This window comes from Loxodonta africana, chromosome 18 (assembly GCF_030014295.1).
Source record: "Loxodonta africana isolate mLoxAfr1 chromosome 18, mLoxAfr1.hap2, whole genome shotgun sequence".
Lineage (NCBI taxonomy): Eukaryota > Metazoa > Chordata > Mammalia > Proboscidea > Elephantidae > Loxodonta > Loxodonta africana.
Window position 1 is genome coordinate 12,039,206 of NC_087359.1, and position 22,865 is coordinate 12,062,070.

The 22,865-nt window shown below is 54.3% G+C and overlaps 1 protein-coding gene across 3 annotated transcripts in view; it reads left to right on the forward strand.

Moving 5' to 3' along the window:
- The first annotated feature begins 13,912 nt into the window (after positions 1-13,912).
- SLC38A10 (solute carrier family 38 member 10) overlaps positions 13,913-22,865 on the forward strand; it is a 43,802-nt gene continuing 34,849 nt past the window's right edge. The window contains exons 1-2 of one of the 3 annotated variants that reach the window (XM_064270567.1): positions 13,913-14,408; positions 18,198-18,315. In XM_064270567.1, coding sequence (XP_064126637.1) covers positions 14,310-14,408; positions 18,198-18,315 — 217 coding nt within the window. In that variant the 5' untranslated portion in view covers positions 13,913-14,309. The remainder of the gene's footprint in view (positions 14,409-18,197; positions 18,316-22,865) is intronic. The other 2 variants (XM_010596896.3, XM_064270568.1) reach the window with 2 other exon arrangements.

Sequence of the window (22,865 nt, forward strand, 5' to 3'; positions counted from 1 at the left end):
ACTTAATTGAATTCTTGTTTTTGAAAAATGGAAAAAACAGTCATATTTTTTAAAAAACCACACCAAAATGAAGGGCTAATGAGGTCGTGGGTGCCTGTAATTATAGAGCCCTTGGCAGCCTGGCCTTCTCCTGGGACAGTGGGTCCTAGGTGATGTTGGTGTGACCCTCTGGTTTGCCTGGAGACGCTGTAAGGCCTGACTGAGACCACTTCCTTGGACAGACAGGTTCTTCTAATGCAGGGACCTGGAGCTGGCTTTCCGTGTCTGTGGCCCTGGGCTGGGGCCAGCCCCACATAAGGCCGAACTGGCCATGTGGGAGCGAGCGCTAATGCTGTGGATTTCAGGTGCGAATGAGGAAGAGGAGGGGGAAAGAAGGCCGGGGACTCTGAAGGGACCATCGACCAGGGACAGTATAAAAAATGAACCAAACAGAAGGAAACCCAAACCCACTGCTACTGAGCTGATTCCGACTCATGGCGACCCCACATGTTACAGACCAGAACTATTCCATAGGGTTTTCTTGACTGTGATTTTTACAGAAGCAGATCACCAAGCCTTTCTCCTACGGAGCCACTGGGTGGGTTTGAACTGCCGATCTTTCAGTTAGCACCTAAACACAGTCTGGTTTTGCTACCCAGGGACTTATAAAAGGGGCCAGCGCAAGCATTGGGGAATGGAGGGGCCTGGACTGGGTGGGGAGGTGCTTAGCAGCAGAGGTAGGGAAAATGTGAAACACAGCTAAGGCCTCCTCCAGGGTTTCAGAGACAGGGTGCAGGATCAGCACGGTGGCCCCAAAACAAAGCAAAACGAACCTGCCCTAGCTCTGCCATCTGTCTACCTCCACCGCCTGTCTAGCTCTGCTGTCTGTCTACTGCCTCCGCCGTCTATCTGGCACATTGCGCCCAGGCCCAGAGGGGACCGAGAGGGGCTGAGGGAGAGGGGCTGATCTGGGCAGGGTGTGCGAATGGCTCCTAAGGGGCTCGCATCAGAACCCTAAGGGATCCTTCCACTGGCTGGGCTCATGAGGAGAGCAGAAACGAGGGGGCAGGAAGGGTGCCACCTGTGGAGCTGCCCAGGTGTGAGGCACCTTGGGCACTTGGGTGGGCTTTCTTTAGCCCCTTATAAACTCTATTACCCTCAGGACCCCCAGACTTGCTGTGGGCCCCCATTACACAGTGTGCTTCAGCCCCCAATGTGTGTGTGGGGGCAGAAGACAACTGAGGGGAGGAGCCATGTGCCCATGCGTCAGGGACCAGGATCACCCCAATCCCAGTGCCCACCCTCCATGCCCGAGCCCGAGCCCAGGTGAGAGGGTGCTGCTGGGCTCTGCAGGTCGACCCGAAGCTGCCTTGAATGGATGTCCCTCCGTTTACAGCATGTCCAGGGCTGTGAGAATCACTAGATTCATGGGCAGGAGCCGGGGCGGGTGGGCGGGGGGGGGGAGGGGCAGGTGGGGCAGGAGGGGCAGGAAGTGGAGGAGGAGGAAGAGAGAGCTACCCCAGCCAGGAGGGCCTGGGGAGCTGGGGTGGAGGATGGACAGGTTAGGGAGGGCAGCCAGAGGCCAGGAGCAAGGTGGTGAGTGGACTGTCCTGGGACCCCAGAGGGGCCAGACGGGCCCCAGGCTGTGTGAGCCCCGGAAGCCCCCAGAACTTGTCAGTGCCAGGAACACTGGACTCAACAGGCCTGGTTGGCTCATGGGGTGAGGTGCGGATGGCCTGGCTGGTGGCCCTGGGACCCCCTGAGCCTGAGGCTGGGCTGGACAGGGCCTGGGAGGGTGACCGGCAGAGAGGCAAGGGGCAGGCCCAGCTCGGGTCCGCTAGCTGGACATGGTAGCCTCCCGAACTGCCTGCCTCCTTGCTCAGCCACAACCTGGGCCGAGAGAGAGAACACCTGCTACGGCAAGGCGGGCCAGCCACCTCTGGAGGCCGGAGGGGCCCTTCTGCCACAGCCTCCTGCCCTTTGCCTTGGATGTGCAGCCTCAGGGAACCAGTCTTGGGTGTCCAGGCTATCCCCATGCTGGTCCCGTCTCAGGCTGGGGCTACAGGGGCTCAGGCGGTGGGGTCATCTTGGAGGAGAGTGTCCTGGGCACAGGGCCCAGACTGCCCAGTCATCTCTGCCCCTAGCCCCCCAGCTGGCTCAGGTTGGCTGAGCACAGATCCCTCAAGGTGAGGGGGCGTCCTTGAGCACTCCGGCTGCCTGGCCAAGGTCAGGCACCAAGGTTGCCGCCAGCCTGGGCTACACAGGAAGAGAGAACAGGGTGAAGGGGAGGTTATGGTCTGGGGGAGGTCTAGAGAAGGAGGGCAGGCAGGTGGAGGAGGGAAATAAAAAGAGATTACATTTTTTAAAAGGTGCTCGAGCTGTCTGCTGACGCTGGCCCTGGTCTCCATCCTTTTTACAGCCTGCTGGGCTCAACATCTGGGCCTTGTCCATCAGGGCAGGGCAGTGGGGTTGAGGGGGGAGGTCAGGATCCAAGCCCCCCCAGTAAATGCACTCCCCACCTGGCTCTCCCGGGGGCTGCCCAGGCTGAGGGTGCCCGGCCCCAGGCAGGCAAGCGGGCAGTGGGGGGTGGGATTTGATACAGGTGGAGCCTGGCCCTGGGGTCGCCGCATTCACTGCTCATCCATCGGCCTGACAGGGCAATTTTCTCCTGTGTTTTACAGGACCTTCCAGAGCAGGAATGTGGTCCCGCTGGGGATTTATGCCCATACCTGGTCTTTGTTCAGGAGCCTTTGCTCCGTCCCCCTCCCCAGTGTCCAGGCCCAGCCCAAGGAGACTTCTCTCCAGGGGACCCCACCCCGGGGGCCCTGGAGACGGCCAAAGAGTGTCCCTGAGCCTGAGCTCAGCTCCTAAGAGGGGAAAAGAGGCCCCCTTTTGGGGAGGGTGCTCATGTGAGCTTTGTAGGAGAAAAACAGAGGAATTGCCAGGAGGCAAGCGTGAAGTTCTTGGAGAAGGGGCTCCGCCTGGCCTCCTCTTACCTGCTGCCTACACTCTATGGAGTCGCGTCCTGGGGCTGAGGTGAGGAGGACAGAGGGGCCACATGTGGGCCTAGGGCTGTGTCCACCAGCAGTGAGCCCTGCAAATGCCACAAGAGGAAGGGGCTTCGAAATCCCCCTCAGAGTGTGTGTTCTTTGTACATTAAGCTGATTTTGTTTCTCAAACTCAGAACTCTCCTCTGATATTATGGCTGAGTGCTCCCATCACACCTGGGGACAAGGTATGACAGGGACATCTCACCCCTTCTCTGAAGGAGTGGGTGACTTGAGGGCCTTTGCCACCACTGCCCCAGCCCCCTCCTGAAGTTATAAAAACCTTCTGCGTACAATTGACGAGCTTCGGTCTTAGTAAAGGGCATGGAAGCATACTGAGGCAACTGGCCCTCCCAAGCAGGATTCTAGGAACCTGGGACCCAGTGGTCTTCTCTGTAGCTCTGCCAGTTCCCTGTGGTTTGCCCAGCTCTGGGTATTAACCCAGGTGATACTATTGCTTCCAAACACGGTGGATGCCCCCTCCCAGGCCTGTCTCCACTGATGCTGGGCGCTCACCCTGAAGGAGCTGCCGCCTCAGCTCACAGCCCAGGACGTGCCAAACCGGTTGATTCCCAGTCAAGCACCTAAATGTATCAAGTCCTCATAACCCAGGGAGGGCTGGCCTTGCCTGCCAGGGCTTCCTTCCCGAGGAAGAGAGACACAAACACGGTGTTCTGGGGGAACCCCGTGGAGCGTATTGGCTGCAGGGAACCCTACTCTTGGTGCTTTCTTGGTGGTGGGGGGACACCCACAGCTGTGCAGTATGCCCAGCAAGCCCCTGCCCTGGCAGCAAGGACACACATGTGGCCCAGACCTTTTCCAGGGATTGTCCCTGGCTCTGGACACTGACTCCCGAGTCACTAGGAGAAGGGACAGGTAGAGTCCTTGAGGTTTGGCTGCCGCAGGGGGCTCTGGCCAGGCCGTGCCTGCTGAAAGACAGGTAACACTCTTCCTGCTTCTTGCCTCCCTGGCAGTTCCTATGTTTTCCAAGTCCAATCTTTCAGCCACCCATTTCGACTGTGACATCCCGGTATCCTTCCAGCTTAATCCTTTTTGATGAAGATAACAGTGCTGGTTTCTGTTACCAGAAACTGATAGAAAGCTTTTGGCTGACATAAGATTCATCAAATGAATAAACAGGGTTGGGGCTTGAGGTCTCACCCAGATGGGCCCTTAGTTCAAATCACACCCTCTTACCCACCCCCATCCCCCATCCCCCCATCCCCCCATCCCCCCATCCATCCACCCATCCATCCATCCTTCCAGCTATCCACCCACTCATCCAACTATTTATCCATCCATCCACCCACCCACCCATCCATCCATCCATGCATACACCCACCCATCCAACCATCTTTCCACCCATCCATCCATCCACCCACCCATCCACTAACTCTCCTTACTTCCATCTACTCTCCCATCCATTCATTGATCCATCCATCCATCTTCCACCAACCACCCATCCACCCACTTATCCATCCATCTACCCACTCACTCATCCATCTATTCATGCATACACCCACCGACCTATCTAGGGCTGCCACAACAAAATACCACGAACTGGGTGGTTCATAAGAACAGAAAGTAATTGTCTCACAGCTCTGGAGGCCAGAAGTCATAATTCAATTCAGGTGTTGGCAGAGTCATGCTCTTCTAGGAGAAGACCATGTCTTATCTTTCTCAGCTTCTGGTATCCCAGGGTGTTCCTTGGTTTTTAGATGCATCACACATGGCTGTTTTCCTTCTGTGTGTCTCTCTGAGTCTCTTTTCCTCTTTTGAAGGACACCAGTCATATTGGATTAGGACCCACCTACTACAGTGTGACCTCATGTGAGCTTAACCGATAGCATCTGCAAAGACCCTGTTTCCAAACAAGGTCACATTCACAGGTACCAGGGTTAGGACTTTGACATCTTTTTGGGCAATACCATTCAGTCCATAACAGGAGCCCCTCTTGCAGCCCCTCTCCCACTGCCCCCAGCCCCACCTCCTGCCTGGTGCCTGAGTCTCTGTGAAGGCTGCCCTCTCCCCGGGGCCCAGCTCTGAGCCTCTCCCTGAAGCAGTGAAGCTGGATCCCTGGGGAGATGCTGGGCAGTGCTCCCACCTGCTCCTGTCTCCATCATTCATCAGCTGTCACTGACTTTAATTACCCCCGGCTCCATCTGCCGGCCTCTGCACAGCTGTGCGGGTCTCGGAGCCCAGGCATGCCACATTCCTGCATACCTCCCTGCAGGGCCGTGGTCGAGGTGCAGGAGCGGGTGGGGGTGGGGGTGGGGGCCTGCAGCTGCTGGGCGGCACCTGGACAGAGTCCAGCTGCGCCTACTCCATCCACCTTGTCATGGCTCTGTCCCCTAACTTAGTAAAGGGAAGTCAGGCAGTCATCATTCGGGGTCCCCAGGACCTGCCTGGCAGGCTCTGTAGCCAGGAGCAAAGGACTTTTCCATGGACACTGATGCTGGGCTGTCTGTCTGGGAGTCCCCACCCAGCTGGGACCGGGCTGGCTTTCCAGAGTAGACACCGCCCCCATGGTCATAACCCTCCCTGGAGCCTGGACAAGACTCACGGGCCATAAGTTTTTCTAAAAAAAAAAGGTGTCTAGACCCACCCTTTTTGGGAAGCACCTATTGGGGGGCAGAGACAATACCTTTGCTCCCTGTCCTAGGGTGCCTGGTCCTAGGGCTTGTGGAGCCTGAGGGGGCACAATGCAGAATGGGCAGCCCAGCTGAAGGGGCTGGAGAGGAGGGCGGGAGACCTATGGGTACGTCCCTGCAGGCCACCCTGGCCTGCAGCTGCCCCCCTCTAGACTGGGTGCAAGGCACACATCCATGGCCCCTCTGCTGCCCTCTCCCTTCCAGAGCTGGAACTGCACTTTCCCTGCTCACTCTCAGGGCCAAAGCCCACTGTGGTTGGGGCCCCACCCCGTGTGCTGGAGACACACACAGACCTGTTCCCTGCAGCCTGGGGAGCAGGAGGTCCAGCCAGATTCTCAGGCTGAGTCAGCCCTTGTCCCCCTTGCAGGCCACCACGGCGGAGGGTCCCAGGCCTGTTAGGTGCCAGCTGGGAGCAGGGCAGAGTGTGTGTAGGGTCTCGGCCCAGCTCCCCACCTGACAGCTGCCAGGTGGGAGACTCCCGGGTCCTGCTCAGGAGGACAGAGCCCTGAGCAGGCAGGGCAGCTGTGGGCAAGCCGGGGAAGTCAGGCCAGGGCCAGAGAGTCAGTGCCACTGAATGCCAGCCCTGACCTCCTCAGGCAGCAAGGGTGTGGCAGGCTTGGGCGGGGTGGGGGGGGCGTGGGGGTGGCCTCTGGCATGGCTGGGCCAAGGCTGATTTCCTAGGGCTCTAGGCCTCCCACCCTCCCAGTCTTCCGGGACATGGAGCCTGGGTGGGGGCCCTGGATGCCGGTATGGTCAGCATGTGGGGAGGAGGGCTGTAGTCAGCAGCTCTTCCAGTGGGGAGGGGATGCGGGGAGGGGGGGCAATATCCTGGTTGTCACAGCTGTGTCTAACAGTTGTTGGAACAGTCACCCGCTGAAAACCATCCAAGGCCCTGTAGACCCCGGCTGGCTGCTGTGGCTCGGCCCAGGCATCAAGATTGGCCCTCCTGGCCTCCTTTCTTGCTGCCATCTTGGCCATGACACACTCCAGGCCTCGCCCCCTTGAGGCAGAACTGGAGGTTGCCAGGGTGGACATGAGCCCTGGGAAAATCCCTTGGCCAGCAATGTTCATAGCTCAGGCCAGGGACACTCCCAAAGCCTCACCCGGCTCAGCCCACCCTCAGTAGAGAGGCCCCAGTTCTGCATCCAGCCCCAATGTGTTCCTGGACAGCCACCACTGGGTAGGAAGCCTGGGCAAAGGAGCTGCTCCAGGACCCCTTCCACCCAAAGGGGCAAATGAAATAATCTGGGCAGCACACTTAGAGAGGCCCAGGGCGGGGGGAAGGGGCTGGGACCCATCCTCTTCTCATACCTCTTTAAGGCCTGCTGTTTCTGCCCCCGCCCGGAAAACCAGTGTCCGGGCCAAGGCGGGCGGGCAGGCAGCCACGAGGCAAGGCTAGGCGTGTGAGGTCTGAACCTGGCGCTCGGGAGGAAGGGCGTCCTGACACACGGTTTTAGGAGCTGCCCTCCAACGTGGCCTTGGGTGCTGGTTGAGGGATGGTGTTGGTGGGGTCCGCTGCAGCGTGTCATCTGAGAGTGGTGCCCCACCCGACCTGCCAGCCCAGCTGTGGTTTGAGGATGATAATTAGACCCAGCCCCATCTACTGTGTTGTCAGTTTTATGGCTCTGGGGTTATATAAACAATGGGAGGAGAATGCTGGGGAGGCCACTAGGCCTGGGCTGCCTCCTCCTTCCATTCAACACCACCCTGGGCTTGGGGCCACTGGGTGCTGGGCGGGGGGGGGGGAGGGGACAGCCCAAAGACAGTTCTGACTCAGAAAGCCCACAGAGGGAGGAGTTGGGGTGGGGAACCTCAGGTTTCTAGACAAATCAACAACAAAGTTGGGGTGAACTTTTAACCCTGGCTTGCAGGGCGATGAAAGTCTTGCTCCTCTGAGGGGCCTCTTGGTAGGAGGTACCTGGCAGGAGCTGCTCCTGTGTCGCCCCCAACCCATCCGGGTCCCTGAGACTCATTGCAAAGGGGCCGCACTGGCCTTGGATCATGCCCCCAGTTCAGAAGTTGGCGACACAGGTAGAAAAGTGGGGGATTGCTTAGTAAAATGCTCTGCAGGGAGAGAAGGGGACCACTCCCACTGGGGTCTCCTTTTTACCCACAACCTCACAGCACAGGTGTCCTTCACTCTGTTCATACTTGAAAACCTCAAGCGTTAGGCAGGCTTCAGCCACCCAGGTCACCATGTTGGGCAGCTCATGGCCGGAGTTCTTCCTACCTCTCAAGAACCTCTCCTGGAGTCCAGCCCCCTCCCAGGCTCTCTCCTCTGAAATGGGCTGGTGGCTCCCACATGGACCTAACTGGACGCTGGGTGCCAACAGTGCTTTGGTGGGGTTTGGGGGTTGGCAGGACAAGGGGTGGGAAAGAAGGGAAGGGGGTGGTGGAGAAACCCAGTTCTGTTCCAGACACAGGAGAGACTGGGTGTATTCCAGGTAAGCCAGGCTATACTCCATGGCCAGCACGGGAAGAAAGGGACATTCATCTGCGCCACAAATGTGCCAGGTAGTGTTATTAACCCCATTTTATGGACAAGAAAACTGAGAAGGGAAGGTGGCTGTGAGTAGCCCTGCCTGTGTGAAGACGAAGGGTCAGAGAGACTTGCTCAAGGTATAGGCACCCCATGATTGGCAGAGCCAAGTTCTAGCCCAGCCTTCCCCTTTTTCAGACAGCGCCCACAAGGGTCATCTGCAGTGACTTAACCAAAAGGTGTTGTCCTTAGAACTGCCACCTCAGTGGTAGATGCCCCAGTGCAGGCTCAGAGAGATTAATTAATTTGCCTGGGGTTGCACAGCCTTGGTACTCAAGAAGGACAGTTGACAGTGCCATTTCAGCTCTGGAGGTGGCCCTGATATGTGGGTGCAGGTATGGAGGTTGTGCTGGACCCAACGGTCACAGCTCTTCCTCTTTGCTTCCCTTCCCTTCCTCACACTCAGTCCTAAGAACTTTGGGAGGGGCAGGCCAGTGTAGGGGTGAGGGGTGGGGAGGGTGTCCAGGTGGGGGTGGTGCCATGTGGGGTCTTGGACTCTGAGTGAAGTGTGAGAATATCAGTGGGGCAGGGGCTGTCAGCAGTGCAGATGGGGATTATGAATATGAAAGAGGCAAAAACTAGGATGAGTCGTGTGGCTTTGGACTGGAATTGCAAGTGTAGGTATGAACTCGTGGCTCTCAATATATGCAGGTAGACTTAGAAATCAATCTAGACTTAAATGTGTGACACACACACATGCACTGCCTAGCTCTGTCCACTGGGGGCGCCTGGGGGCAGATGCATCCTGATAGCAATGAGCACACCTGGAGCCCAGAGCTTGGCTTCTAAATACCATCTCCACGAAAGGAACCAGGGCTCCTTGGAGAAATGATTGATTCCAAGCTGGGGCAGGGAAAGTACAAGATAAGCCTGGAGCACCCTGGGCCAGAAAGCAAGGAAGGGCTCAAAGAACAATAGGGACATGTCAAAAGGACACAGGAGCCAGATGAAGGGGCTCCCACTAGCCAAATATGGGACAATTTGAGCATCAAAATAAAAAATGATAGTAACAGATTATAACCCATTGAAAAAAATGGGAAACCACAAATCAACACTGATGTAAAGAAATAATAAATTCAAACTTTGATAAAGACCAGAATATTTAGTTTCAAAGTACCTTCACACAAGGTATCAATTACAGAGGAGAAAGAGGCAGCTTCACTGTGGAGAAGCCTGCTGAGTCCAGTGAACACAGTAAACGTCATTGTTGTTGTTGTTGTGTGCTGTTGAGTCAATTCCAACTCATATTGATCCCGTGTGACAAAGTACAGCTGCCTTGTAGGGTTTTCTTGGCTGTTATCTTTATGAAAGCAGATCATCAGGTATTTTTCCTACGGAACTGCTGGGTGGGTTTGAACCAGCAATCTTTGGGTAAGTAGCCAAGAGTTTACCTGTTTGTACCACCAAGGACAAATCGTGCACTCCTTGGTAGAACACAATGAGAGCACAGCCTTGCTTCCGTGCTCTTCCTGCCAAAGAAGCACAACCAGACCTCGCCATCAGTGTGGCTGCAGAATGATGCCCGCCCCCCAAAAAGATGTCCACCCCTTAGCCTTCAGAACCTGTGACTATGTTACATTACATGGTAAAAGGGACTTTGCATATGTGATTAAGGTTACGGATGGGGAGATTATCCTGGATTATCCAGGTAGGCTCAATGTAATCACACCAATCCTTCAAATCAGGGAACTTTCCTGGCTGGTCCAAAAGGTGCAGTGTGGGTATGCAATCTACCATTGCTGCTTTGGAAATGGAGGAAGGGAGTCCTGAGCCATGGAATGTGGCAGACTCTAGAAGCTGGGAATGGCTCTCAGTTTACAGCCAGCAAGAAAAACAGGGACCTGAATTCTGCCAAAAACTTCATTGAGCTAAAAATGGACTCTCCCCTACAACTTCTAGAAGGAAAGGAAGCCTGCTAACACCTTGATTTAGTCCAGTGAGATTCATACTGGACTTCTGAACAGGGCTATAAGATAATGAGATTCCATTTTATTCACCAGATTGGTCAAATTGATTATACCAAATGTTTGAGACAATGTAGAGCTGAGGTCCACAATCTATGGCCCTTGGGTCGCATCTGGCCCATTGTCTGTTTTTGTAAATAGTTTTATTGGTGTACAGACATGCTCATTTCCTCACATGTTGTCTGTGACTCCTTTCCCACTACAACAACAAGACTGAATAGCTGTGACAGAGAATGTATGGCCTGAAAAGCAGACAATACTTACTATCTGACTTTATTTACATAGAGTTTGCCAACCTCTAAAGTAAAACAGCAAGAATTCTTTTAAGTGCTTTATAGAACAATTTTGGCAATTTAAAAGTATGGATACACTTGACTCTGCATTTCTACTTCTAGGGGTTTACCCTAGAGAAAGTCTAACATACAGACATTAGGGAAACATGTACAATAATGTTAACTGTGTCACTGTTGATGGTGGCAAATAATTGGTGTAATGTGGTAACCGTCAGAAGTCCTTCAACTTCAGGAGGAGGGATGAAAATCAGCATGAGCCCAAGGCTGATTCCAATGCGGTGGAGGTCAGACATACCTCCACTCTACAAACTTTCTACCAATTCTGACACCAGGCATCCCTCCCACGGCACCCTCTACTTCTCAGCTGGGTTTGATAATTCGTTTCAGTGGCCACACAGAATTCACTGACCATACTCATAGTTATGGGGTTTATTCGGGAAGTTACAGGTTACAATTCAGGATCAGGATCAACTTGAAAGTAGCAGGAACAACTCAGGAGCCAGGATAGAGTTTGTCAATCAGGATAGCCAGCCAGGACAGTTCTGAGCTCCTTCTCTACTGTGCCCACAGGCAGCCCTTGGTGTCAGCCTCTGCCCTGCTCAGGCAAGTGTTACAGCTCTTTAACTCTGCCGATAAGTGCCCGGAGGTACCCCACTCCACCAGAAAGCCTCCTGCTCAAAGATGCTCAGCTTTCTTGCTCCATGAGTCAGTGAGCCCACCACAGTCGTCTCCCACCTGTCTCCTGGTTCTTGCTGCTCCTGCTGTCTCGTATCATTTTGTGCTGCCTTCAGTGTTACAGTTCTCTGTCTACTGGGTCTAGGAGGTTCTCAGCAGAGGGTCCCTGGGTTCAAAGGATGTGCTCTGCTCCTGGCTCTTCCTGATGGTAGTGAGGTTCCCTCAACCTCTGTGGGATTGGCTCTTTTAAGTCTAGCTCGATGGCAAAACTGAAGAATCCCCTTGTTAGGCCACAGGCACTTTATTTTTATAGTTGCTGTCCAATCCCTGCAGGAGTTTTACACACCTAATTTGCATAGTGCCAGCCAATCATTTTGTGGGAGTTAAGAGACTATGCTAGAAAATTAATATAAAAGCAATTCACAGCACTGTGATTAGGAACAACTACAGAGTCTTCAGCAGGAGGATGGATACTTACATTCTGCTCTGCAACAATGGGCTCCAACATGCCTATGATTGTGAGGATGGTGCAGGACCAGGCAATGTTTTGTTGTGTTATACATAGGATCACTATGAGCTAGAGCCGACTCAACAGCATCTAACAAAATTTAAACAACAGAATTCCATACCTGTTGCCATGGAGTCAATTCCAGCTAGTAGAGACCCTACAGGACAGAGTAGAACTGCCCCATAGGGTTTCCAGGGCTGTAATCTTTACGGAAGCAAATTGTCAGGTCTTTAAATGTCTTTTCTCCTGTGGAGTGGCTGGTGGCTTTGAACCATTGAGCTTTCAGTTAGCAGTGCTTAGCCACTGAGCCACCAGGGCTCCTTATGAAATTCCACAGGGCAATGGAAATGAATGATTCGAAGCAGATGCAATACCATGGTGAATCTTGGAAACCTAAAGTTGAGTGAAGAAAGGAAGTTGCAGAAAAATACATACAGTGTAATTCCAGTAGTATCAAAGTAAAAAGTGCAAAACGTCCCATCCCAGCACATCATTGTATCTGGCTGTGAGAAACAAGAGTCTAAAATAACAGAGGCTTAAACAAGATGGTTTGTTTCTCTCTCATGTAGCAGTCCGGGGGAGGTAGTCTAGGGCTAGTAGGACAGCTCTGTTTCATGACAGTCCAGGGACCCAGGCTCCTTCTGGTTTGTTGTCCCATTTCCACTACAATGCCGCCCTTGCCTGCACACTCCAAGATAGGTTCCTACTATCCACTTCTCTGTTCCTAGTAGAGGATTAAAGACGGGAGAGGAGAGAACAGACCATGACTCTGTTCAAGGATTGACCCAGAAGTTGCACCTGCTAGCTTCTCATTGGCCAGAATGTAGTCACATGGCCGCTGCTAGCTGCAAGGGAGGCTGGAAAGTGTATTCTTTATTCTAAGCAGCCACTACACAGGTCAAGGTCCTGTTACTTTGGAAGATGGGGTAAATGAATGTTAAGTGATAAGTAGCAGTCTTCCCTATAATTGTTTAGGGATATGCCCATATGTGGTAAACCTTTAAAGAAAAGTAGTAAATTGATAAAATCTGGAGAGTGGTTACCCCAGGATGGAAGGAAAGATGGAGGAAGGGGTGGAATCAGGGAGGGACCCACAAGGAGTATCTAAGTTTCTGGTAATATTCTGTTTTTAAAGCTAAATGGGTGCTTAGTGTTATTTGTTGGAACATATGTTTCAGTTCTATATCCTATCTGGTGTGCGTGATATTTCATAAAAATTACATAATTAATAAAAAGCAAGTTATAGAATGTACGGATGATTTCATTTACATAAAAATAAATAATTGCAGGCACCTTTTATTTTGGCTTTGCACTTAAGTTACTCTTAGCCCTGGTACATCCTCTTCTTCCTCTTTGGCCTCGAGGTGGGGCAGAGCAGTCCCTAAGTGTTGCCCTGCCTGGTGCCTGCGGAGTCAGCCTCTCCTCTGAAAACTAAGGTCCTTTATGCCCTGCAAACACCACCACTCTCCAGGGAGCCTTTGATTCCTCCTGTGCGTACTTCCAGCCTGCTTCCAATCGCTTGCTTCTTTCTGAGCAGAGCCATAGCAAGAGGGGTTAGAGGGGGGCTTTTGCCCGGGGGCACAAGTCCAAGGGGACGCCAAATGAGACCTGCCGGCTCACACTTCCTCCCCCAGCCCCATTTCTACCTGAATGGTTCCCATTTGTCCCTCAAAGTCCAACCTAGAAGCCATCTCCTCGATTTCTCGGGCCACGTCAGTCCCTCTCCTGCCCTCTCACGCAGCACTCCCTTTGCCGCTCTAGCTGTTAGGTTCCCTCCTCTCTCCCAGCATCAGCTCCGGGTGCAGTTCTGGAGAGCACTGGCCCCTGGGAGCCGACCCCAGGCCCTGTATCCCAGCTGTGTGACTTTAGACCAGTCACCAAGCCTCTCTGTGCCTCAGCGTCTCATTTGTAAAAGGTAGTTGGTAATTCCTTCAAATGGGTTGTTAAGCTGTCAGCTCAAACTGTTAGAGCTCCCCAGCGCCCCTTGCCCAGGGCACAGCCTTGAGCCCAGCAAGCCCCCGCTCTCCACAGTCCTGGTGGAGGCCTGGGTCCTTCCGCTCCCAAAACCCGGCTGAGAAGTCAGCTCCACTGGAGGTGCAGCGCCGGCCCCGCCCACTCCAGCCCGGACCCCGCCCCAGGCCCCGCCCACACCTCTCGACACGCCCCCGCCACGCTGGTCCCTCCAGGGCCGCCTCTTGTTGGTCCGTGGCCGGTCCGAACCCCGCCCCCTACCGTCACTTCCGGGAATAGGTGCCTGCGGAAGGCGGAAGTGTGTGCTGTGGGACTGCGAAACCGCGCTGAGGTGTCCCTAGCTGGCACCTCTTGGCGCTTTTGGGTCTGGGCTCGGGGTCCCGGAGGGGGCTGGGAGGCAGAGCGAGGCGCGGTGGCCATGAGGCGGCCGCGGGGCCCGGCGGACTGTGGAGGTTGAGCCCGCCGCGGTCCCTCGGTGCCTCCTCCAGGCAGCCCCCCATCCGGTGCGCTTCATCCCGCCGTTTCTCCTAGGGCCCTCCTTGCCTGCAGCGCCCGCGTCGTCCCCGCCGTCTACCCGGCGCTCGGGCCGCGGCTCCAGGGCCGGCCGTCCAGTGACCCCCCGGGCGCCGGCTGGAGCCAGGCCTTGCGGGCGCCGGGGGTCCCGGGCCCCTAGACCCCCACTATGACCGCGGCCTCCGCCTCCAACTGGGGGCTGATCACCAACATAGTGAACAGCATAGTGGGGGTCAGTGTCCTCACCATGCCCTTCTGCTTCAAACAGGTGAGTGCGTGGCGCGGCTGCCCGGGGGGACCCGTGGCCTGCTGTCGTCCCCAGGCGGGAGTGAGCATCTCTCCCGGGGTTCGCCCTGTTAAAGTGCCTCTGGCTCTTCCGAGAAGGTATAACTAGGGTCGGGTGGTGGCCGCCCCAAAAGAGCATTGCGCAACAGACAGCATTCCCTGCGTTGTGCTACCCTGGCTCCCCAAGAATCTTCAGGGAAATCAGAAAAGGGATTCCAGCGGTGAAAAACTCACCCAGCTCACCCAGTATCCGGCCTGGCAGCACAGTTCAGCCAGGGCCCCAAAGTTCCACACAATTGAAAACTATGCTCGAGGACAAAGTGTCACAATGCAAAACGGACTTCCAAAAATGAACACTAGAGGATTCGGAATTATTATTCATTTTCAAACTCGGGCCCTACTGCACTTACACTCAAAAGGACACTGTTCAAGCCCTTCTTCCAGGCCTTAAAACTAAAAAGGGTGTTGATCGCAAGATGATGACACTCGTCAAAATTCACCAAGCTGTAAACAGTCTCTTTTGCGTTTCGCTGCGTACAAATTTTACCTCCAATGAAAAAAACCTAATATGCTGGAAAATTGGCGTTGTTCCAACGTTAAATACTCTATGGAAGAAAGACACCATTTCTGATGTGTGGATTTATTTGACTTCTGTTTCAGCTGTCCACACATACACAGGCATTTGGTACTTTGGAAGAGGGAGGGTGGTAGAAATATCACCTGGCTTCTTTGTGGCTAACTGGGCTCTGTCTTAACAAGTGAATTTCTCTCGAGCATCTTGTAGGTTATGGGGAGAGTTGCTGCTCCCCTGCTTCACGATGGAGCAGTCGCTGGCCAGAGCCGGCTTGTTTGCAGGTGGGGAGAGAAGAGTGGGATTTCAGGGCAAGGGCAGGTGACAGGAAAGGCCATAAAGAAACCATCTGCCACCTGTCTTATTTGATGAAACCAAAGAGGTAGAAAAATGAAAACAAGATGGATATTTTTGGAACTAAAAGTGGGCACCTAGAGGAGTTTAATTTTATCATTATTTTATTAAAATAATATTTTATTGTGTTTTTGGTGAAAGTTTGCACAGCAAGTTAGGTTCCCCTTTGACTGTTTCCTTCCAGCTGCCCTGAGTGAGGCATGTTCACAGTTCCTGTGTGTTGGACGTTTGGCTTGGGTGGTGAATGTGTGAGTGTGAGAACCGGGCCTTTGCCAGCAGCAGGTGGCTGAAGGCTGAGCTGGCAGTTTCCAGGGTCCTGGGGCAGCATCTGTATTGTGGCTTTTGGGATTCCAGCTTGGCGCCCCCTCCGGTGTTTCTGGAGTGACCGTGTGTCCTAGTGTGCACTGTGACTTTCTGGTCAGAGCAGACTGCCTCCTGGGATGTATAGTGTTGGCTGGTCACCACTGTCGTCCTGGATGGCTGTTTGGAAGTGCCACTGTAGCCAGGTTTAGATAGGGCTCTGGTTGAGACAGCCTTCAGCAGAGCTTCCAGATTAAGACTAGGAAGAAAGGCCTGGAAATTAGGCAATAAAAATCCTGTGGATCACAGCAGCCCGATCGCATTGTGCAAGGGGTCACCATGAGTTGGGAACCCACTTAATGGCAGTGAGCAACAACAATGGCTTAAAACCCAAAACCAAACCCAGTGCCGTCGAGTTGATTCCGACTCATAGCGACCCTATACGTGCTATCAAATTCACCCTTTTCGGTGTGCAGCCCTGAGTCTTGACGTCTCCCTGCAGCGGCGCAGTGGTTAAGTGCTTGGTTGCTATCCAAGAGCCGGGTGGTTCGAACCCACCAGTTGCTCTTTGGGAGAAAGATGTGGCAGTCTGCTTCTGTAAAGATTACAGCCTTGGAAACCCTATGGGGCAGTTCTACCCTGTCCTATACGGTCACTATGAGTTGAAGTCAACTCGATGGCAATGGGTTTGTTTTTTTTTTCTGTTTGGGACACCTGCTAAAATATGTTTCTGGGCCCAGGCAATTTGGTTGTCCACAGACCTTGAATGTTTGCCACATGGCTGCATGGTTGGCCCCACAGCGCTGCTGGAGGAACTAAAGCTGAGCAGGCAGATGGGCCCAGGGAGTGCAGCCCCTGGGTGGAACCCCGTGTGCACATAGGAACCACAAGCAGAAACAGTGAGGTCGCATGAGGCTGGACTGCCACAGGGAGCGGTGGCTGCGGTCCCTGGACTCAATTCTTCCCTGTGGATCCCCTTTCTCACCGGCTACCCTCCTTGGACTAGAGCCCGCATGAGCCCAGCAGGCACTTTGGGGAGTGTGTTTTTGTTGTTTGGCAGCCATGGCGTTTTTTAAAAAGTAGTTTTGGCAGTTAAAAAAAATTCAGATTTATTGAGGTTTACTTTACACGTGGGGGTCATAGTGGTTAAGTGGTAGAATTCTTTCGTTCCGCGTAGGAGACCTGGGTTCGATTCCTGGCAAATACACCTTGTGCACAGCCACCACCCACCTATCAGTGGAGTCTTTCATGTTGCTGTGGTGCTGAACAGGTTTCAGCAGAGCTTCCAGGTTAAGACTGGGAAGAAGGGCCTGGAAATGAGACAGTGAAAATCCTGTGAATCACAGCAGTCTGATCCCATTGTGGAAGGGGTCACCATGAGTTGGGAAGCCACTTGACGGCAGCGAGCAACAACAGTGGCTAAAAAAAACTTACGTGCTATCAAATTCACTCTTTTTGGTGTGCGGTCCTGAGTCTTGATGTCTGCCTGCAGTCACAGGATCCCCTCACAATGAAGATGTAGAACAGCATCGTCCCTAAGTTCTCGCTCTGGGTTCAGCCCTGCTCCCCATTCCAGCCCCTGGCAATATGGAGCTGCTCTCTGGCCCTATAGTTTTGCTTTTTCCGGAATGTCACACGATGTTTTGAGTCTGGCTTCTCTCGCTCAGTACAGTGCATTTGAGGTGCCGGCTAGCTCATCACTGCGTGTGAATAATTCACCCCTTTTATTGCTGGGTAATATGCCCTTGTATGGGTGTTCACAGTCTGTTCACCCATTCACCTGCTGAAGGTCGTTTGGGTCGTCTCTGCAGTTTTTGGAGATTAGGGAGAAACCTGCTCTAAGCGTTGCCACACCCGTCTTCCTTTCTCTTGGGTAAATAGCTAGGAGTGCCATTATGGGTTACAAGGTGCGTGTCTGTTTAACTTTATGAAAAAAAAAAAAAAGGTTATGAGGAAGGTGTAAATGTCATTTTAATCTCTCCCTTCCAGAAACCGTTCACCACTCTTAGCTGTTGAACCAAGTGGCTAAAGAGTGGTACGCCGTGGGGCGTCTGCAGGGAACTTGGAAGCTAGTTGTTTGAAACATGCCCAGGACTCACAGAGGGGCCAGGACAGGGCAGGGTCCTTGGCTCCTTTGGAATCACGCACAGGTTTTATGTAGCTGGGTGAAGCGTGTGACCCTCTCAGAGCTGGTGTGGTCACCTGTGGGGGGACGTGAAGCACAGCTGGAGCCTTATGTTTACATGGGGTGGTGTGAGATGGGGTGGGGAGCCCTTTCAGAAGCCACAGAAACGTTGTATTTGGGGGCATGGAGTTTATGTTACTGGTGGTGGGAAACAGCGTTTTGGAAATGGATAGTGAGATTGATGACACAACACGGAAAGTACAATCGGCGTCATCAGACTGTGCACGTGGAAGCTGTGCTGGTGCGTGCTTTGGTGCCTGTGTTTTCACTGCATTAAAAAAAAAAAAGAAAAGCCACGTGCCTGATGCTGACTGCGTGGGCCTCTGGAGTCTCGCCTCATGGCCGTTTCCCTCTGCCCCCAGTGCGGCATGGTCCTGGGGTCGCTGCTCCTGGTGTTCTGCGCCTGGATGACACACCAGTCCTGCATGTTCCTGGTGAAGGCCGCCAGCCTGAGCAAGCGGAGGACCTACGCCGGCCTGGGTGAGGAGCGCGGACGGGGTGGCCGCAGCACAGGGCGCTGCTGGGGAACGCAGCCTTGCAGATCTGGCTGTTTGGGCTTTACTGCTTCTATTTATTTATATTTTCTCCCACTTTGTTTGTAAGGAGTTACTTGGACAGCAGTTCTTTCCCCTTATGTTAAAATTTAATGCAGTTCTTAAAACCATTAATATGATCATAGGCTTCGCACCGGAGCGGTTCGGAAGGTGAGAGCCTGCCTTTCACCCTCCTCCTGCCCTCATCCCCCGGCTCCTATTCAGGCAAACCCACAGGCAGTCTTTCTCCTAAGTCAAGGCAGAGACACTGGTTCTCGTGTCCCCCTTGTTGGCTCGCTTCTTGTGTAACTGCCCTGAAGAACCCCAGGCCTCGCCCTTGGAACTGCCTGGAAGGAATCTTGCTGCCCTTTCCCCACTTTCTCTTAATTCCCCTGGGGAACTTGTCACCAGTTCCCCGGCTTGTAGATGGGATTAAGTGACCCCTTCTCCTCATGGCCCTACTGTTTCCTGATCCTCTTGGTTGCAGTTTCATTTTTTAAGTTCTTTCTTTCTTCCTTTGACATAGTTTAGTCAAAAGAAGGTTAAAAAAAAAAACAAAAACAAGCCTGTTGTTGTCTAGCTGATTCCAACTCATGATGACCCCATGTGTTAACAGAGTAGAATTGCTGTATAGGGTGTTCTTGGCTGTAAGCATTGTGGAAGCAGATTGCCAGGCCTTTCTCCCATAGGGCTACCGGGGTGTTCAAAACACCAACTTTATTTAGGTTAGATAAAACAAACCCCTTGCTGTTGAGTTGATTGCAACTCATAGCGACTTTATAGGACAGAGTAGAACTGCCCTATAGGGTTTCCAAGGAGTGGCTGGTGGATTCTGTCGGCTTTTTGGTTAGCATCCGAGCTCTTAACTGCTACGCCACCAGGGCCCCATTTAGGTTAATCGCCGAACACAAACTGAGGAGGCTGCACTTTGTTTCAATTTGGAGTGTTCTCTGGGTAGTTTGGAGTGTTCCCTGGGTAGTTGGGAGCACTCTCTGGGTAGTTTGGGGCGTTCCACGGGTAGTTGGGAGCACTCTCTGGGTAGTTTGGGGCGTTCCACGGGTAGTTGGGAGCACTCTCTGGGTAGTTTGGGGCATTCTCTGGTTAGTTTGGAGTGTTCTCTGGGTAGTTGGGAGCACTCTCTGGGTAGTTTGGGGCATTCTCTGGTTAGTTTGGAGTGTTCTCTGGGTAGTTGGGAGCACTCTCTGGGTAGTTTGGAGTGTTCTCTGTGTAGTTTGGAGTGTTCCCTGGGTAGTTTGGTGTACTCTCTGGGTAGTTTGGAGTGTTCCCTAGGTAGCTTGGAGCACTACCTGGGTAGTTGGGAGCACTTTCTGGATAGTTGGGAGCACCATCTGGGTAGTTTGGCATCAGGGCACTGTTCTCACCTTCCTGCTGTCCTTAGGTGGTGTGTGAAGACACTTTCCCTCTCTGCTTGCGTCGGCCTGGCTCTGAGCCCTGGACTCTGTACCTCATTGGGGACATCTGGTGTGAGTGTTGAAATAGCAGTGTATGTGTTCTCAGGATTTGGCGCTGTGGCCAGTGTGTGGCCAGGGTTGTGGGGTCCCACCAGGAGGGTTGTGCGTGGCTCCCGCCCCCAGCCTCCTTGCTGAGTGACTCGGCAATGACAGTGAGAAAAGACAGTGTGCAGCGCCCCCAAACCAAGCCAGATACGTGCTCTGTCCCTGTGTGAGCTGGCGGCTGGTGCCCCGCTCCCTTCCAGCTCAGGCACTGTGCACCAGCACCGAGATAGCAGTGTTTGTTCCTGCGCTTAGAGCTGTGGGGGGACCCAGGGAGGGGTCCTCAGAGCTGACTGAGGGGGTCCTTGGTTCATGGGGTCACCCTTAGAGCTGGAGGGCCTTAGAGCTGAGGGGTGTCTTCAGCTGGGGAGGCTTCGGAGTTGAGGTGGGGGCCCTCAAGCTGAGGTGGCAGCCTTGGAGCTGGGAGGGCTTCAGAGCTGAGGGAGGATCTTGGAGCTGAGTGGGAGGCCTTCAGAACTGAAGGGGTGCCCGAATCTGTGGAGGACCCTTGGAGCTGAGGAGGGGCCTTGAAGCTGGGGTGGGTCCTTGTTGCTGAGGGGGGTCTTGAAGCTGGGGGGATCTTTGGAGCTGTTGGAGGCCTTTGGATCTGAGTAGGGGACCTTTAGAGCTGAGGGGGTACCTCGTGGGGGGACATCTGGAGCCGAAGGGTGCTTTTCTTCTCCTTGGGAATGGTGCTGGATGAGCCTGTCCTCATAATGGGAGTCACCTGAGGGAGTGAAATCTACCAGTTAAACTTGGTGCACCGTGAGCGACAGGCTTAGCTCGGGGTGAAGTATGCATCCTAGAAACCATAGACGGGGTGCTGGTGGGCCTTTCCTCCACTGGCAGGGCTGTTGTCTGTGAGGGAGCCCTCTCCTATGCAGGGTCTCTCCAGGGTTCCTGTGGCCGAGGCGCCGTGGAACTGCTTGGCTGTGTCATGATAGAAGATGGGTCACCTTTGGCTGGGTGGCAGTGCTTCTGGGTAGCTATCTGTCTGCTTGTTCTTAGAAAGACCCTGAGGAGACAGACTGGTTTGGCTAGATGAGAAAGATTGAAAGAAAATTGGCAGATAGAGCTCCCCCACTGGCTGTGGGGGCCCCACCTTGAACTACATGGGGTGACCATAGCCTCATTGTACCCACGAGAAGCAGGAAAGATGAGAAAAGGCATGTGGTCTAAGGTTGTCATGGATGCTGGGCACGAGGGCCCACAGAGGAGCTCGGGTAGAGTTTCCCAGCCTGGGTGCCCAGCACTGGCTGCCCTGCATCCTGGCGCCGTCTCAGTACAGTGTCTTGCAGCAGAGGGACCTGCTACTCAGAAGGGCGTGCCTGAATGGGAAGAGATGGTGACCTCAGAGGGGCTGGGTCTGAGCACAGGTGGGTCAGCAGCACTGCCAGGCCTACTGGCCCTGCCGAAGCTCTGGGTCATCTCTTGTCGCTCTCACAGTCATTGAAAGGCCTTTCTGGCCGTTGCCGTCCTCTTCCTGGGTAGAAGGCCCACTATGAGCGTGTGCCATGGCTGGGAGGTCTGCTGAAAGGGGCCCCTCGCTTGTCCTGCTGCAGTGGCTGGGACAGACGGCCTTGGTGGGGAGACGCTGGGACAGTGGGTGTCGGCAGGTGCACGGGGCGAGGGCCTGGACAGACAGCCTTGGTCCAGGTCAGGGAGACGCGCAAGGATGCATAGAAATTCCCCCAGTGGCAGGCACCTCTTGAGCAGTGGCTTGTTTAAACCGTGTGCACCCCACGACACAAGTGGTTTTTCCTAACGTGTAAAACGTTCGTGGTTATTGTCACATCTCAGGGTGGTTAGCCTCCAACCATCGCCAGTGCTCAGGCACTTGCCGGAGAGTGACCTAACCTTGCCAGCTTTGAGAATGACAGCCCTGATGGGTTTTTTGTGTATCAACTCATTTTATGTGCTTTTCCCGGCTCTGGGTGTTTTTGTCACTGTCTTATTTGCTGCTCTCTCTCCTGCCTGGCCTGCGTTTGTGTAGACTTTTCTGAGCCTTGTTTTCAAAGGGGAGAATAATGGACAACCTCCTCCAGCTGTCCTGATGCCCAGCGAAGCCCCTGTGGAGAGTGGTGGCCCAAGCCTGGGGCACGCTTTGGGCTGGGAGCCATCCTTCTGCAGCAGGGATGTTGGGCGGGCATCAGGTGGGTTTCAGTCAGCGTTAGTCCTCTGCCAGGGCTGCAGGGTGGCCTGCTCCTCCAGGGCCTGTGGGGCAGGCTTCGGGGGCTGCATCTCAAGCTGGTCCACTCCACTGTGTCCTGGGCTGTGACCAGCATGTGTGCGTCTGTGGCTTTGGGACTAAAGGTTGTGAAGTCAAGCTTTCCGGCCCCTCCTCAGCCTCGTCGTTGAGCGGGGTTCGCTGTGCCCACCCTGTGCTAGGTGCAGCAGTGAGGCGTCGAGTACCAGAGTGCCCCCAGGTCTGAGCTGGCCATCCTTCTCTCCCTGGAGTGCCCCCGTCTGCAGTAGCACCCTCGGTGTGTGCACCCCTCCTTTCTCCACCCTATTGCTGCTGGAGGCGACAAGCTGAGAAGCTGTGGGTGGTGGGGTGGAGACACCAGGGCTGTGCATTGTGGGATGGTGGGGTGGGGGTGCTGGGGCTGTACACCGTGGGGTAGCAGGGTGGGAGCTGGGGCTGTGCACCGTGGGGAGGGGGAGCAGGCCTAGGACACTCTGCATTTGCAGCAGTCGGGGTAGGGGGAGGGCAGGCCGTGGGGTGGCGGGAGAGATGCCGGTGCAGGCCCTCCGAGCCCAGGGTGGCTGCTGCTGGGTCCCTGGGGAAAGGCGCGAGGCAGGCAGGACTGGAGAACATCCCTGGCTGTGCTCCAGCCTTTGGACACAGCCCACCCTGTCTCCCTGTGGCCTGGCTGGAGCTGAGCTCAGGCCACTGAGGGAGAATGGACAGGCAGGCCAGGAGGGGACCCGGTGACATCCAGGGCACTGGCTCGGACCTCAGTGCGCACTAGGGTTCCATGCT